General features: G+C 54.5%; 1 protein-coding gene across 3 annotated transcripts; it reads left to right on the top strand.

The window, feature by feature from the left end:
- Nucleotides 1-11: 11 nt before the first annotated feature.
- On the top strand, nucleotides 12-17,079 carry CUL7 (cullin 7). 3 transcript variants are annotated; one of them, XM_030796172.1, is made up of 26 exons: nucleotides 12-422; nucleotides 1,335-2,018; nucleotides 2,368-2,519; nucleotides 2,663-3,163; nucleotides 3,735-3,873; nucleotides 3,974-4,170; nucleotides 4,471-4,726; nucleotides 5,861-6,098; nucleotides 6,177-6,282; nucleotides 7,316-7,543; nucleotides 7,822-7,912; nucleotides 8,016-8,187; nucleotides 8,333-8,438; nucleotides 8,753-8,848; nucleotides 9,036-9,211; nucleotides 9,555-9,688; nucleotides 11,130-11,312; nucleotides 11,580-11,686; nucleotides 11,776-11,958; nucleotides 13,628-13,788; nucleotides 13,957-14,173; nucleotides 14,276-14,537; nucleotides 15,709-15,854; nucleotides 16,004-16,130; nucleotides 16,224-16,429; nucleotides 16,685-17,079. In XM_030796172.1, the coding sequence occupies exons 1-26, from the start codon at nucleotides 302-304 to the stop codon at nucleotides 17,006-17,008; spliced, it is 5,313 nt and encodes a 1,770-aa protein (XP_030652032.1). In that variant the 5' UTR covers nucleotides 12-301; the 3' UTR covers nucleotides 17,009-17,079. The 3 variants fall into 3 exon arrangements, with proteins under 3 accessions (XP_030652032.1, XP_030652031.1, XP_030652030.1); XM_030796171.1 differs by having other exon boundaries at nucleotides 12-511; nucleotides 1,335-1,922; XM_030796170.1 differs by having other exon boundaries at nucleotides 279-511.
- The last annotated feature ends 331 nt before the right edge of the window (nucleotides 17,080-17,410 follow it).

Here is a 17,410-nt window from a genome sequence, read left to right as displayed (position 1 = left end):
TGGTACAGACTAAACGTGGGGAAAAGAAGTAAAAAGTGTGGAAGAGAAAGTACAGGACACTGGGTCTGTCCCCACCCCAATTCCCTTACAGGTAATGGAGCCGGGAATGGAAATAAATGACGTCCAAGGCCTTTTCCAGTTCTGACTTTGGGAAACGGGGAGGGCACTTCCGCAGGAGGGAGGACAAAAGGAAGAGGAAAGGGCGGCGCAGAGAGGGAGGTGCTGCGTCGCCAAGGTGGCACCCGCGGCTCCGCCCCAGCGCTCTCCCAGGGCCCCTAGCTTTCCGCTGGGTCCGGCGGAAATGAGCCGTGGCTTTTGGCTGGCGGAGCCGCTGGCAGGGACCGGGCCCCACCCGGGTGCAGCTCTGTTCCGCAAAGGCACGTCCCCTCGTCTCTCCGTCTCGACACCCTCGCGGGGCCCAGGTGGGGCCCAAGTCGCCGCCAGCGTCTGTGCCGCGTCCCTTGCTCTGTGAAGGACAGGCCTCGCGCCAGGACCCCAGTGGATTTCTGAGGTGGCCAGAGCCCCACCGCGGCCCCTTGCTTCTCCTCCCCTGCCCATTTGCCCATCGAGCCTCGCCCTCACCCAATCTCGGTCCCCCATCCTACCGTGCCTCGGGGTTCTAGCTTATGGGCCCTAATCCCCCCTCCCCTACCTTACCGCGCGCCCCTGGCTTCTCCGGTCTCCAACTTCGTTCCCCCAAGCCCCTCACCTACCTGGTCTGTGCACCCTGCCCTGGGTCTCGCGGCGCCCCCACCAGCCCTCTTGTTCCAGTTGCTCTAGTCGGAGACGCCTCCAACCCACCAGTGCCTCCTCCTAGTCCATCGCGCCTTGCCCTCCCACTCCACCACCAGTTCTCAGGTCTCTTAACTCTGCGATCTCGGGACTCTTAACTCGGGTCTCACACTCCCATGCTCCAATCCTTAGAGACAGCACCCCTTTTCACACACACTCACGATCTCCCTCCCAAACATACCCCTCTGGGCTTCACATACCCCATGGGTTGTTGCCTGTTCCAAGGCCTTGGGATTCACTTGTAACTCCAAGGCTGCCCTGCCCCCACTAGTCCGCCCACTGTTCTAAACCAACCCACTCCAGGCCGCAGGGTCTTGGGGACCTTTTAGCCCCCAAATTTTGTGTTCTTTCACAACAAACACCCCAGTGTTCTCTGCTTAGGCCTGCCCCCACCCAGCGTGCAGCATGGAACTCCTGGGCCTGGCTTTACCCCACCCCGCCTGACAGCTGTTGCCATTTGCTTCCCCACCTCCTGGATATCTTTGATTTTCTGACCTCTCCTTACTCTAGCTTGTCTCTTCTCTTTTCCTTGTGTGCTCCAGGTGCCAGGATGGTGGGGGAACTCCGCTACAGGGAATTCAGGGTGCCCCTGGGGCCCGGCTTACATGCCTATCCTGATGAGCTGATCCGCCAGCGAGTGGGCCATGATGGGCATCCTGAGTACCAGATCCGTTGGCTCATCCTGCGGCGTGGCGATGAGGGGGACGGAGGCTCTGGCCAGGTGGACTGCAAGGCTGAGCACATCCTGCTGTGGATGTCCAAGGATGAGATCTATGCCAACTGCCACAAGATGCTGGGCGAGGATGGCCAGGTCATCGGGCCCTCCCAGGAGTCTGCAGGGGATGTTGGGGCCCTGGACAAATCTGTGCTGGAGGAGATGGAAACCGATGTGAAGTCCCTCATTCAGAGAGCCCTTCGGCAGCTGGAGGAGTGTGTGGGCACCATCCCTCCTGCTCCTCTACTTCACACTGTCCACGTGCTCAGCGCCTATGCCAGCATTGAGCCCCTCACTGGGGTATTCAAGGACCCAAGGGTCCTGGACTTGCTCATGCACATGTTGAGTAGTCCCGATTATCAAATTCGCTGGAGTGCAGGCCGGATGATACAAGCCCTTTCCTCCCATGACGCTGGTGAGGGGCAGTGTGGGGAGGAAGGGAAAGCAGGAGAAGGGCTGGGTCGGCTCAGGGACTCACAGGACACTGTGGCAGGAGCCTCTGATCTCATCAGTACGTAAATGATTCTGTTGCCCTTCTCTTAGAGCTGGAAGAAAAGGAGGTGGGAATGGGAGTGAGGGTGGGGGTTATCTGCCAAAAGAGGAAAGACTTTCTTCAAGAACCTCATATTAATTAGTTGCTTTTTATGCAAAGGAAGAATTTAGAATTTAGACTGTTGTAGATCGTGTTTATGTGCGTGTGTGTGTGTATGCGTATAAGTTAGCAAATTTTAGCTTTTGAAGCAAATCAGTTCTTTCCCGTTGTGTGGTGGCAAAAGGATTGGATTGAAAGAGTAGAGGGTCTAAGATTTCTAGGAAGGGTGATATTAGGGAGAAGTTACCGATTGGGGTGTGGGTTACAGGGACCCGGACTCAGATCCTTCTGTCACTGAGCCAACAAGAAGCCATTGAGAAACACCTGGATTTTGACAGCCGCTGTGCTCTGCTAGCACTGTTTGCACAGGCCACGCTCTCTGAACACCCCATGTCTTTCGAGGGCATTCAGCTACCACAGGTAACCTTTGGGGGTGTAAGGTGGGGGGATCTTGTGAACAAGATCTAGGGACCAGGCCTTTGCACCTATCTACAGAGGATGGTATGGAGAGAGGGGCTTAAACTGGGACAAGGTGGATATAGGCCAAAGGTTGTATCCCACAGGTCCCAGGAAGGGTGCTCTTCTCCCTGGTGAAGCGGTATTTGCATGTCACCTCGCTCCTGGATCAGCTGAACGACAGTGCTGCAGAGCCAGGAGCCCAGAACACCTCTGCTCCTGAGGAGTTGAGTGGGGAGAGGGGTCAACTGGAGCTGGAGTTCAGTATGGCCATGGGCACCCTGATCTCAGAGCTGGTGCAAGCCATGCGCTGGGACCAGGCCTCAGACAGACCAAGGAGCTCAGCACGGTCCCCCGGTTCCATCTTCCAGCCTCAGCTGGCAGATGTGAACCCAGGGCTCCCCGCCGCCCAGGCTCAGCCCTCCTTCAGGAGGTCAAGACGTTTTCGCCCTCGTTCTGAGTTCGCAAGTGGCAATACCTATGCCTTGTATGTGCGGGACACACTGCAGCCGGGGATGCGAGTGCGGATGCTGGATGATTATGAGGAGATCAGTGCCGGGGATGAGGGCAAGTTTCGGCAGAGCAACAACGGTGTGCCTCCTGTGCAGGTGAGTGGCACACGGTGGTGGGACGCTGTTGGGGGTCTATTTGGGGTGGGGCAGAGCTGGGACTTCCATACGGGGGGCCTCCAGCAAGCCACCCAAAGAGAAAGGTTTCGTTAAGATTGGGATGGTGAAAAAGAGTCAGTAGTTGAGAGGGGGGCCGTTCTGAGAGCTGGGAAAATCTGGGTTTAGGAGGCTGTGAAGTCAAGAAGACCCACACCCAGGAAGAAACTGATATAGCCAGACTCCTCCAAAGGTCAGGGTCAGGGAGATGGAGTGGTAGAGGCCAGAAGGAAGTGTGGGGGCATAAGCCATGAAAGATAGGGTGAGAGGAGAGACAGGCCCATCCCCCAAAGGAGAAGGCATCCTTTGTGTGTGTGTGTGTGTGCGTGTGCGTGTGCGTGTGCGTGTGTGTGTGTGTGTGTTTGTATTCTCCGTATGCTGCTGTTTTGTTATGTGGAGGTTTTTCTAAAACCTGGCCAGGTGGTCACCCTGAGGGCTATAAGTCCTCAGTACTGGGCCACAGCCAGTCATTTGTGAGTCCTCCCTTCCCTCTCTTTCTTTCCCTATCCTCCAGGTATTGTGGGAGTCAACAGGCCGCACCTACTGGGTACACTGGCACATGCTGGAGATCTTGGGCTTTGAGGAAGACATTGAGGACATGGTTGAGGCTGATGAGTACCAAGGGGCAGTGGCCAGTAGAGTCCTGGGTAGAGGTGAGCTCAGGGAGGAAGCAAGGGTCAGCTCTGAGCAGAGGAACGGTGGTCCTGCTGAGTTGCTAGTGACATCCTTGTGCCCCTCGGCCCATTTCCACAGCCCTGCCTGCCTGGCGCTGGAGGCCCATGACAGAACTCTATGCTGTGCCTTACGTGCTGCCTGAGGATGAGGACACTGAGGAGTGTGAACATCTGACCCTGGCTGAGTGGTGGGAACTCCTCTTCTTCATCAAGAAGCTGGATGGACCTGACCATCAGGAGGTTCTCCAGATCCTCCAGGAGAACCTAGATGGGGAGGTAGAGCCAACCTGGAGACACTCAGAGGTTGGAGGGCTCTATTGCAAGGGCTGGACTGTATAGAGCATTTGGAAGGCTCAGGATGAAAAGTGGAGGTCAGAGAGTGGAAGGGGCTGCAGAGGAGGGGTCTGGAATTTTCAGAGGTGGTAGGGTGAGCTGTTTGGGAGGAGCCAGCTGCCAGCCGTGAGAGGATCAGGATGGAGGGTATGTGTGCAGAGAGACCCCCACCCCTACCAAGTGCTCCCTGGGGCCTCTGTGTCAGCAGGGCTGTCTGCAGTGAGAGCTTCTCCTTGATGGCAGATTCTGGATGATGAGATCCTAGCTGAACTGGCTGTGCCCATAGAATTGGCCCAGGACTTGCTGCTGACTCTGCCACAGCGACTCAATGACAGTGCCCTGAGGGACCTGATCAACTGCCATGTCTACAAGAAGTACGGGCCTGAAGCCCTAGCAGGGAACCCAGCCTACCCATCCCTTCTAGAAGCCCAAGAAGATGTCCTCCTGCTGGAAGCTCAGGCCCAGGCTAAGGACTCAGAAAATGCAGCCAAAGTGGAAGGTGGGTGCCAGACACAGCAGCTGAGCTAACACACCTTCAGGGCATTAGCACAGGAGAGATGTCTGTGCTGATTTTTATGCAATCCTTTCTGGAAGTGATGCCACCTTAGAATCTGCAACTTAGAGAGAAGCAACAAACAGAGAAGCAGGCATTGTGTTCCCTCAAAGAATGAAGGAAGATGTAAAGTTAGAAAATTGCGAGAGAATTTTGAAGACTTAAAAAAGCCCCTACATTTAGCTTTTTCTCTTGTACAGAAACATATTCCATGCTTTGAAATAAAGGAAAGTGCTCTCCTGTTTTCAGATGAAGCTACTTTGCTATTTTAAGAATATAAAGGCCGGGCGCGGTGGCTCATGCCTGTAATCCCAGCACTTTGGAAGGCCAAGGCAGGCGGATCATGAGGTCAGGAGATCGAGATCATCCTGCCTAACACGGTGAAACCCCGTCTCTACTAAAACTACAAAAAAGAACAATTAGCCGGGCATGGTGGTGGGCACCTGTAGTCCCAGCTACTGGAGGCTGAGGCAGGAGAATGGCGTGAACCCAGGAGGCAGAGGTTGCAGTGAGCCGAGATCATGCCACTGCACTCCAGCCTGGGTGACAGAGCGAGACTCCGTCTCAAAAAAAAAATATATATATATATATATATATAATTTGTCATGAAGCTGTTTTACAAGGACATTAAGAGATTAGATCCCCAAACCTAACTTTTAGGGGGATTAAAAAATTTAAAACAGGCCGGGTGCAGTGGCTCACGCTTGTAATCCCAGCACTTTGGGAGGCCGAGGCGGGCGGATCACGAGGTCAGGAGATCGAGACCACAGTGAAACCCCGTCTCTACTAAAAAAATACAAAAAATTAGCCGGGCGTGGTGGCGGGCGCCTGTAGTCCCAGCTACTCGGAGAGGCTGAGGCAGGAACCCGGGAGGCAGAGCTTGCAGTGAGCCGAGATTGCGCCACTGCACTCCAGCCTGGGTGACAGAGCGAGACTCCATCTCAAAAAAAAAAAAAGAAAAAAAAAATTTAAAACATTTTTTAGGAGAAATTAGAGAAAAAGATTGAGAGTTGTGAATCTATTTCTGAGCCTTCACATTACTAACAATGGCCAACTCCTGTGACTCTCCCCTTCCTGTAGCAAAAGAACCCCCATCTCAGAGTCCCAACACTCCCCTGCAGCGTCTGGTGGAGGGTTATGGTCCAGCTGTGAAAATCCTCCTGGATCTAGAGCAAGCCCTCAGCTCGGAGGGGACCCAGGAGAACAAGGTCAAGCCACTCCTACTGCAGCTGCAGCGGCAGCCGCAGCCCTTCCTGGCACTGATGCAGAGCCTGGACACTCCGGAGACTAACAGGACCCTGCACCTGACCGTGCTGAGGTGAGAGCATGGTGACAGGTGGGATCTCTGAGGGCAAAGGGGGTCCATGAGGCTGGCTGCACATTTCTCTGCCCCCAGAATCCTGAAGCAGCTGGTGGACTTCCCCGAGGCGCTGCTGCTCCCCTGGCATGAGGCCGTGGATGCCTGCATGGCCTGCCTGCGGTCCCCAAACACTGATCGAGAGGTACCCCTGCCCTGCTCTGGGGAGAGGCTGGGGGAGAGGATAAAGGCAGCCACTGGCAAGGCACACCTGCTGGGCAAGGCTGTGGAGGGCGTGATAGAGCCTTTGGGCTCTTGGTTTGAGTTTCGCTTTTAAAATTGAATTTCGTTTTTTTTAAATAGGTAATACATTCACATGGTTCACAAATCAAAACGCTCTAACAAGGTATACACTGAGAATTCTTGCTCTCACCCAAATCTCTGTTCTCCCAGTGTCCCCCACACACCCCTTACTGGTAACTACTTGTATTAATTTATGTATCTTTCTCGTGTTCCCTTATGCAAATATAAGCAAACCCAAATGTGTGATCTTGCCACTCTCTTTTTTACACAAAAGGATATGGAGATATTATTACATAAAACATTAAGAGCTTCAATAGCTCCATTTTTGGCTAGGCCTGTGGGAGAAAGGGGGATGAAGGAGGCAGAGGGCCCATCACATACCACAGTCCCCTGCAAGAGCTACAGAGAAGTCCTGGGCACAGAAGGCTTCAGAAGGGCTCAGAGAACTAGGGTCATGGTGACAGTAGGTATTTGCAGTGTGGCTGTATTTTTGGCCGTTACCTAGAATTTACTTTCTAAGGCAGGCTCATTGGGTATACACACAAACCCAGTCCCTGTCAGCCCCTTCCCGGCCATCCAGGTGTCTGTGCCTGAACATCTCAAAACAGCCCTACAACTGGTTTTTGGGACAGTGGAGCCTGGGTGAAAGAATCCAGGGATGCTCTTTGCAGTTTTTGCCAATATAATCAGCAGCCTAGAACCCTAGAGTAGCAAGGCATCTTGTGCCCTTTTCCATTTTGGTTTGTCTTTGGTTCTCTAACCACCTGGCTCTTGTGTCTCCCCATCCCTGTCTTTTCACTTCCTCACTCTGCCTTGCTCACTGTAGCACCCCCAGCACCCAGTACACAGAGTACACAGTGGGTACCTGCTACTGCAGATGCGCTTGTGGCCCTCGCCCTGTCTTCATTCATCTCCTCCCTTATGTCCCCACCCAGGTGCTCCAGGAACTGATTTTCTTCCTGCACCGCCTGACCTCAGTGAGCAGGGACTATGCCGTGGTGCTGAATCAGCTGGGAGCAAGAGACGCCATCTCCAAGGCCCTGGAAAAGCACCTGGGAAAGCTGGAGCTGGCTCAGGAGCTGCGGGACATGGTGTTCAAGTGTGAGAAGCATGCCCACCTCTACCGCAAACTCATCACCAACATCCTGGGAGGCTGCATCCAGGTCAGGAGGAAGGGGAGCTTGTGGGCTTAGAGTGGCATCAGAATATGAAACCCCAGCAGTGGCGGGTAAGGGCTGTGTTCCCATGGCTGGGAACAACAGGTGACTCTAGTGACCCTGGGACATTTGTTCCCCTGCCCCTCTTCCCCATCTGGGCCTGCTCTGCTGGTGCTGTAGAGGAAGTCCCACTGCTGCTTGGTCTATCCTTCATCTGTGTTTCCATGTGTCTCTCCGTGTTCCTCCTGCCCCTGTGCCCCTTCTCTCTGATGTTCTGGCTGCAGATGGTGCTGGGCCAGATCGAAGACCACAGACGAACCCACCGGCCCATCAACATCCCTTTCTTTGATGTGTTCCTCAGATACCTGTGCCAGGGTTCGTGCCTGTTGCCGTGTTGCTCCACCTCCCCACACCTGTGTCTGTTTCCCCTCTACACCCTACCTGGCTGTGACCACCACCACTTCCCACTTGCCCCCAGGCTCCAGTGTGGAAGTGAAGGAGGACAAGTGCTGGGAGAAGGTGGAGGTGTCCTCCAACCCACACCGGGCCAGCAAGCTGACGGACCACAACCCCAAGACCTACTGGGAATCCAACGGCAGCGCCGGCTCCCACTACATCACCCTGCACATGCGCCAGGGCATCCTCATCAGGTAACGCTCCCACGCATGTGCTTTGCCACACACCTACGCTTTCCTGTGACGCCCCTGTGTTTGTTTTGGGGGAAGCACCACCCCCCTGGACTTGGCCATGGGCCCTGTCTACAAGTTCCAAATGGTTTTTCCTCCGCACTCCCAGGCAACTGACTCTGCTTGTGGCTAGCGAGGACTCGAGCTACATGCCGGCTCGAGTGGTGGTGTGCGGGGGTGATAGCACTAGCTCTCTTCACACGGAACTCAACTCGGTAGGACCCCAGGGCCATTAGCCATTACTCCACCCCTCACAGGATCTGCCCTCCTGCTTCGATCTGGCCCTATCCTACTTTTTTCTACTCCCACCTGTCTTGAGCCCCGCAGAAAGTAGTGTCCTTTATCCCTGTGCTTGTGCCACCAGGCCCTGAACAATGAGGGTGGCATGAGGACAGCTTTGTCAGGACCCTACACATCCCAGGGCTGGGGAAGGGAGGGAAACAGTGAGGGGACTGGAGTCTAGAGCCAACTCGGCTCAGCACTCCCATCTGCACATGTGGAGGTGACAGCCTTCTCTGCCCCCTGCCAGGTGAATGTGATGCCCTCTGCCAGCCGGGTGATCCTCCTGGAGAACCTGACCCGCTTCTGGCCCATCATCCAGATCCGCATAAAGCGCTGCCAGCAGGTGGGGCCAGGGATGTGGGGTGTGGCCCTGGGTAGGGGGCTCTGAGCCCCATAAACGGGCAGATCTTGAGCCAGAGGACCAGCCTGGGTCTCCAGCAGCTCCAGGGATGAGGTTCGAGGGTGTAGCTGACCCCAGCCCATCCCAAGGAGGTGTGGGGCGAGTGAAGATAGTCCTGTGTGTGTTTCAGGGTGGCATTGATACGCGCATTCGGGGGTTAGAGATCCTAGGCCCCAAGCCCACGTTCTGGCCAGTGTTCCGGGAGCAGCTGTGTCGTCACACACGCCTCTTCTACATGATTCGGGCGCAGGCCTGGAGCCAGGACATGGCAGAGGACCGCAGGAGCCTCCTGCACCTGAGTTCTAGGTGTGTGAGAGTGTGCGTGTATGCTTGTGTCTGTGGGAAGGGCAAGGCTGTTGGAAACAGCTGGCCGGCAGGGGTCCATGGAAGCTGTGAGATGGAGGTTTAATATGTGTAGGGAGGGGGCTGGAGTGTTCTGACCTGTGGGAGGGGAAGAAAGGATAAACAGAAAAGATTTCTCCAGTGGGCTGGGAATGGGATATACCAGTTAGCACAGGGCAGTTCTGAAGTACCAGGGGGGCCTTCGGTTTGGGTGCTGGGGGTTAGCTGGCAGTCTTAGGAAGGGTGGACACTGAGATAACATACGCCTCAAGCCCCTGACACCTTCCTCCTCCATTCTCACCCCCAGACTCAATGGGGCTCTGCGCCAGGAGCAGAATTTTGCTGACCGCTTCCTCCCTGATGACGAGGCTGCCCAGGCTCTGGGCAAGACCTGCTGGGAGGCCCTGGTCAGCCCTGTGGTGCAGAACATCACCTCCCCTGGTAACTATCCTGATGTCTGGACCCATTACTATCTCAGGGCTTGGCTCCACTAATTAGCTCCTTCTTGCTCTACCCTAGAACCACCTGGATTATGTCTTGGCCCTTTTGGCACCTGCATTTGTAATCCCAGTGCTGTCTTCTCACAGCCCAGGGGCTGCCCCCTTTCCTATGTCTCTCAAGCGTCAGGGGACACCATAAGTGCAGGAGGTGCCTTGTTACCCCACTCCCTTTATCATTCTTCTTTTTTTTTTTTTTTTGAGACGGAGTTTCGCTCTTGTTACCCATGCTGGAGTGCAATGGCATGATCTCGGCTCACTGCAACCTCTGCCTCCCAGGTTCAGGCAATTCTCCTGCCTCAGCCTCCCAAGTAGCTGGGATTACAGGCATACGCCACCATGCCTGGCTAATTTTATTTTATTTTATTTTATTTTTTTGAGACAGAGTTTCGCTCTCGTTGCCTAGACTGGAGTGCAATGGCGTGGTCTCAGCTCACTGCAACCTCCGCCTCCAGGGTTCAAGTGATTCTCCTGCCTCAGCCTCCCAAACAGCTGGAATTACAGGCATGGGCCACCATGCCCAGCTAATTTTTTTTTTTTTTTTTTTTTTTTGAGACGGAGTCTTGCTCTGTCCCCCAGGCTGGAGTGCAGTGGCGCAATCTCGGCTCACTGCAAGCTCCACCTCCCGGGTTCACGCCATTCTCCTGCCTCAGCCTCCCGAGTAGCTGGGACTACAGGCACCCGCCAACACGCCCGGCTAATTTTTTGTATTTTTAGTAGAGACGGGGTTTCACCGTGTTAGCCAGGATGGTCTCGATCTCCTGACCTCGTGATCCGCCCGCCTCGGCCTCCCAAAGTGCTGGGATTACAGGCTTGAGCCACCGCGCCCAGCCTGCCCAGCTAATTTTGTACTTTTAGTAGAGAAGGAGTTTCTCCATGTTGGTCAGGCTGGTCTCGAACTCCCAGTCTCAGGTGATCCACCCACCTCAGTCTCCCGAAGTGCTGGGATTACAGGCATGAGCCACCGCGCCCGACCCACACCTGGCTAATTTTATATTTTTAGTAGAGATGGGGTTTCTCCATGTTGGTCAGGCTGATCTCGAACTCCCGACCTCAGGTGATCCGCCCACCTCAGCCTCCCAAAGTGTTGGGATTACAGGCATGAGCCACCGCGCCTGGCCTTTTCTATTTTTTTATGTTTATTTCTTATTTTTAAAGGTGGGGTCCTGCTATGTTGACCAGGCCAGTCTCAAACTCCTGCCTCAAGCGATCCTCTCATCTCAGCCTCCCAAAGTGCTGGGATTACAGGCATAAACCACCCTACCCGGCCCCCTCCCTTGTATCATTCCGTCCAGTTGCTCTATCTCCACATTCCTGTTCAGCCCAACCTCTCCCACTTCCCTGCAGACATGGCTGTGCCTTGATTTGTTTATCTCACCCTCTAGATGAGGATGGCATTAGCCCCCTGGGTTGGCTGCTGGACCAGTACCTGGAGTGTCAGGAAGCTGTCTTCAACCCCCAGAGCCGCGGCCCAGCTTTCTTCTCGAGGGTGCGCCGTCTCACTCACCTGCTGGTGCATGTCGAGCCCTGCGAGGCACCCCCTCCTGTGGCAGCCACTCCTCGGCCCAGTGAGTAGTGAAGATTCAGGTGGGGAGCTCTAGTCAGGAGCATTTTCCTGGGCCCCACGTGTACACCACAGGCTTCTGTCCATCCCCATCCTTCCCCTCCCTATGGACTCAGCCTGTTCATCTTCCAGGTTTGCGTCACCTCCATCCATGAACATCATTTTGGGTGGCAGCATGTCAGGAAAGGCCTCAGGGAACCCCCTTGGATGGGGACTTGGGAGTGGAGGGGCTGCCCCCTCCTTGCCTCTGCCACTTTCCTGGTCTCCACAGAAGGCAGAAACAGAAGCCACGACTGGAGCTCCTTGGCTACCCGGGGCCTTCCAAGCAGCATCATGAGAAACCTGACACGCTGTTGGCGGGCCGTGGTGGAGAAGCAGGTGGGCAGGAGCAGGCCTGGGGGAGAGAGGGGACACCATAATGGTGGCATGTTGGGTTGTATCTTCATGCTCCTGCCCCTTCCTTCCAGGTGAACAATTTTCTGACTTCATCCTGGCGGGATGATGACTTTGTGCCACGCTACTGTGAGCACTTTAATATTCTGCAGAACTCAAGCTCTGAACTGTTTGGGCCTCGGGCAGCCTTCTTGCTGGCGCTGCAAAATGGCTGTGCGGGAGCCTTGCTGAAGCTCCCTTTTCTCAAAGCTGCCCACGTAAGCCTCTACCCTTGCCTCATCCTTAGGTCTCTTCCTACAAACTCTCCCTTCCTCACCTCCTCCAAATGACGCACCCTTCCATTCCCATTCTATGATGAACATATGTTAGTATATAGCCATGTTATAAGAAGTTTAAAAAATTGAAAAAGATAAATAATGGCCAGGTGTGGTGTCTCATGCCTGTAATCCCAGCACTTTGGGAGGCCGAGGCAGGCAGATCACCTGAGGTCAGGAGTTTGAGGCCAGCCTGGCCAACATGGCCAAACCCTGTCTCTACTAATCATACAAAAATTAGCCAGGCATGGTGGCACATGCCTGTATTCCCAGCTACTTGGGAGGCTGAGGCAGGAGAATGGTTTGAACCCAGGAGGTGGAGGTTGCAGTTGCAGTCAGCCGAGATTGCACCACTGCACTCCAGCCTGGGTGACAGAGCTAGACTCATCAAAACAAAAACAAAAACAAAAACAAACAAACAAAAAAAAAACACAATTGATGAGCATTTTAGCAAGAAGCACCCTGGAAAGCTGGGTACACAGCAGCAGGAGCATGAGTCTCCTTGTGTAGCCTCCAGTCCTAGTTTATCAGTGACACTGCATCAGGACCATCTTTGTGTAACTTACCTCTTTGTGTCTGTCTTTCTTTCTGTCTTTCTCCCTTCCTTCTTTCCTTCCTTCCTTCCTTCCTTCCTTCCCTCCCTCCCTCCCTCCTTCCTTCTCTATTTCTCTCTTTTCCTTCTCTTTCTTTCCTTCTTTCTTCTTCCTTTTTTTTTTTGAGACGGAGTCTCGCTCTGTCACCCAGGCTGGAGTGCGGTGGCTCAATCTCAACTCACCACAACCTCCGCCTCCCAGGTTCAAGCGATTCTCCTGCCTCAACCTCCCGAGTAGCTGGGATTACAGGCGCATGCTACCACCCCCAGCCAATTTTTGTATTTTTAGTAGAGACGGAGTTTCACCACATTGGTCAGGCTGGTCTCGAACTCCTGACCTCGTGATCCACCCGCCTCAGCCTCCCAAAGTGTTGGGATTACAGGCATGAGCCACCTCTCCCTTCCTTTCCCCTTCCCTTCCCTTTCTTCCCCTCTTTTCCTCTCCTTTATCTTTCTCTCCCTTTCTTTCTTTTCTTTCTTTCTCTTTCTTTCCTTCTTTCTTAACAGGGTCTTACTCTCTCCCACACTGGGGTGCAGTGGTGCAGTCACAGCTCACTGCAGCCTCAACCTCTTGGGCTCAGGTGGTCAGCCTTCTGGGTAGCTGGGACCATAGGTGTGTGCCACCATGCCCAGCTAATTTTTTCGTATTTTTAGTAGAGATGGAGTTTTGCCATGTTGCCCAGGCTGGTCTCCAACTCCAGGGTTCAAGCCATCTGCCTGTCTCGGCCTCCCAAAGTGCTGGAATTACAGGTGTGAACTGCGCCTGGCCTTATTTTCTCATTTTGAATGATTGTTATTAGTTTGATTTTTTAGACACAATGTGAAAAGACACTTTCTATAATTGTTAATATTGCTAATTTGTACAATGGTTAATGATCTTATCAAATAATTGTATGAAAGCACCAACCACCTTAGGAAGCTGCCAGCATTCATATCTACTTTCCAGACCCTCGTCCTTCCTCCCCACTTACCTTCTCTGCTCACTCATTCACGGCTTTCCTATGCTCTGCCATTGCTCAGGTGAGTGAGCAGTTCGCCCGGCACATTGACCAGCAGATCCAGGGCAGCCGGATCGGTGGAGCCCAGGAAATGGAGAGGCTGGCACAGCTGCAGCAATGCCTGCAAGCTGTCCTGATTTTCTCCGGCCTGGAGATAGCCACCACCTTTGAGCATTATTACCAGTGAGTGTGGATCTAGGGAGCGGGAGCTGGCGGGAGGCAGGATGATGGTGGCAGAGCCAGCTCATGGGCCTGGAAGTCTGGGATAGAGGCAGGCTGGAGCCTTGGAGCGGGAGGCTGGGCCACACTGGTGCCTACACTGAGGCTTGGCCCGGGCTGCATGCACTGCAGGCACTACATGGCAGACCGTCTCCTGGGCGTGGTCTCGAGCTGGCTGGAGGGGGCCGTGCTGGAGCAGATTGGTCCCTGCTTCCCCAACCGCCTCCCCCAGCAGATGTTGCAGAGCCTGAGCACCTCTAAGGAGCTGCAGCGCCAGTTCCACGTCTACCAGCTCCAGCAGCTGGATCAGGAACTCCTAAAGCTGGAGGATACGGAGAAGAAAATACAGGTGAGTGCCTTGGAAGGGATGAGCAAATGAAGGGTAGGGGGAAGAGGGGCGAAGAACAGACTGGAGGAGGCCATGGCATCTGGGAACCCTGTGCTCCTTCAGGTGGGCCATGGGGCCAGTGGCAAGAGCGAGAAGGAAGAGGAAGCTGGGGCAGCAGCAGCGGTGGATGTGGCGGAGGGAGAGGAGGAAGAGGAGGAGAATGAGGACCTCTACTATGAAGGGGCAATGCCAGAAGTGTCTGTGCTTGTCCTGTCCCGACACTGCTGGCCTGTTGCCTCAATCTGCCACACACTAAACCCCAGAACCTGCCTGCCCTCATACCTGAGGGGCACTTTGAACAGATACTCCAACTTCTACAACAAGAGTGAGCAGCCAGACAGAGGGACTGGGGACTGGGGAGAGGGTGGGCTGCTAGGAAAGGACCTGGGGTTCGGGGCAGACCGTGATGTTGGGAGGCTTGATGTAAAAAGAGATGGTCTTTGGCTGGGCACGGTGCTCACGCCTGTAATCCCAGCACTTTGGGAGGCCGAGGCGGGCGGATCACTTGAGGTCAGGAGTTCAAGACCAGCCTTGGCCAACATGGTGAAACCTCATCTCTACTAAAAATACAAAAATTATCCGGGTGTGGTGGTGTGTGCCTGTAGTCCCAGCTACTCGGGAGGCTGAGGCAGGAGAATCGCTTCAACCCACAGGCGGATGTTGCAGTGAGCCGAGATCGTGCCACTGCACTCTAGCCTGGGCGACAGCGAGACTCCATCTCAAAAAAAAAAAAAAAAAAAAGAGTTGGTCTTTTAATTTAAATTTTTAATTTTTGTTTTTATAGATTCAGGGAGAGATAGTCTTTAGGGATAAGAATTCCCTAGGCCATGGGAAAAACAGTGGTTTTGAGAAGAAAGGGCAGGAGCTTGGTGGCTGGGGGTGGCAGGTGCTGTCAGATACCTAATCCCCAGACCATTGCCTTTTCTGTTCTAAAATAAGACCCGGGAATCTCTTTGTGGGTGACAGGGAGGATGGAGGTAGGAGGTACCTGAGGCCACCAGATATGAGTAGGTGTCTGGTTCTTTTCTGGTTAGTCACCTGTCATCCTAAACTCCCCATTGGGGGCTGATCCCTGAGCTGGCAGCAACACAGGAGGGGGAAGAAGCTCAGACCTGTGGTCAGGGAGCCCCCTAACAGGGGAGACATTGTTTCCTGTCATAATATTCCAGCTTGATAAGAGCCCCAGTCCTTCCTCCCTTCATGGTTTTGTCTCCCTAAAAACATATGGGGCAATCCTCGAAGGCACTGATGAGAACCTGCATGGTACCAGGCTAGGCATAGGATAGCTCCCAGATACCTGAGGCTTGCCATGGAGGCAGGCCCAGAGAAGGCTGAGATCTGGAAGCTCAGACCAGAAGCCCCATTGTCCATAAATGCTGGGGTCACACGCCCTGCAGAGATAAACAGAGCTTGACCAGCGTGCACCCTCCCTCCAACACCAACTCCCTCCTTTCATCTGCTCTTTGTCTCCCTCCCCCTTCCTGGTACATCTCCAGGTCAGAGCCACCCTGCCCTTGAGCGAGGCTCACAGAGGCGCCTGCAGTGGACGTGGCTGGGCTGGGCTGAGCTGCAGTTTGGGAACCAGACCCTGCATGTGTCCACCGTGCAGATGTGGCTACTGCTGTATCTCAACGACCTGAAGGTGGCCCAGCCCCGCTGCACCTCTTTCCTGTCTCCCACTTTGTCCCTTGCCTCTCTTCCCGAAACCTTGACTCCCTCTGCTTCTTCCCTCCATCCTCTTCTCTCCACTCCTTGGGGAGGCCCTGAATGTCTCTCATCTCTTCTCTGAAGGCGGTCTCTGTGGAGAGTCTGCTGGCGCTCTCAGGGCTCTCCGCAGACATGCTCAATCAGGCGATTGGGCCCCTCACCTCTTCAAGAGGCCCCCTGGACCTTCACGAGCAAAAGGATATACCAGGAGGTATGCACTTAGGGCCGGAGGGGCCTCTGCTCTGAGGCAGGGCCAGGCTCCTCATGGGCTTTCCACTGAGTGAGTGATCAGCATTTATTTCAGGGGTCCTCAAGATTCGAGATGGCAGCAAGGAACCCAGGTCAAGATGGGACATTGTGCGGCTCATCCCACCTCAGACGTACCTGCAAGCTGAGGGTGAAGAGGGCCGGAACTTGGAGAAGAGACGGAATCTTCTGAACTGCCTCATCGTCCGAATCCTCAAGGCCCATGGGGATGAGGGGCTGCACATTGACCAGCTTGTCTGTCTGGTAGGCAGGGGTGGGCACAATGGGTAACGGATCTTTGCTGGGGTTGCGGGAGCAGTCTACAGGACAAGGTAGGTCCATGTATGGTGAAGCACCTGGTTCACTATGTAGCCTGTAGGAGTGTGAGGAGTGAGGTCAGGATGTACCTGGTGTCCTTGGGGCGTCCTGTCCTAGCAGCTTGTGGTTGGAGTGGAAGCTCAAGCAAGGAGGGGTCAGCTACCTCTAAACTACCGCTTCTCCCTTCCTCCCCCACACCAGGTGCTGGAGGCTTGGCAGAAGGGCCCGTGTCCTCCCAGGGGTTTGGTCAGCAGCCTTGGTAAGGGGTCTGCCTGCAGCAGCACTGACGTCCTCTCCTGCATCCTACACCTCCTGGGCAAGGGCACGCTGAGACGCCATGATGACCGGCCCCAGGTGCTGTCCTATGCAGTCCCTGTGACTGTCATGGAGCCTCACACTGAGTCCCTGAACCCAGGCTCCTCAGGCCCCAACCCACCCCTCACCTTCCATACCCTGCAGATTCGCTCCCGGGGTGTGCCCTATGCCTCCTGCACTGCCACCCAGAGCTTCTCTACCTTCCGGTAGCCCTAGACTTGGGGTCAGGGGAAGGTAGAGCTGGAGCTTTTATAGAAATAAAACCCAAGAGTTTGATTATATGACATGTGTGTTTGGCAACTGCTAGAGATTTGAGTGGGGAGGTGGGAGGGCTTTCCTGGCTGGTGGGGAAGGAGCCCTTGGCACTGAGGCTGTCACATGATATGCCAAGGGTCCTGTTAAGGTGAGGATGGTAGACTGGGAGAAAGGCAGAGGGAGTCAGGTGCGACTTAGCACCTCCTCTAGGCAGAGAGATTGAGAGGACCAGGCAGGATGATGGCACTCAGCCATCCTTCTCAGAGGGTGTGTGGTCAGAAGTGCTTTCATCTGGCAGGCTGGAGATCCAAGCCCAACTTGGCCACTCACCAGATGGTTTGTAACTTGGGCAGATTA

This window comes from Nomascus leucogenys, chromosome 17, assembly GCF_006542625.1.
Source record: "Nomascus leucogenys isolate Asia chromosome 17, Asia_NLE_v1, whole genome shotgun sequence".
Classification (NCBI taxonomy): Eukaryota; Metazoa; Chordata; class Mammalia; order Primates; family Hylobatidae; genus Nomascus; species Nomascus leucogenys.
Note: the sequence above shows the minus strand (reverse complement) of the source record. Positions and strands in the feature narration are given on the sequence as shown.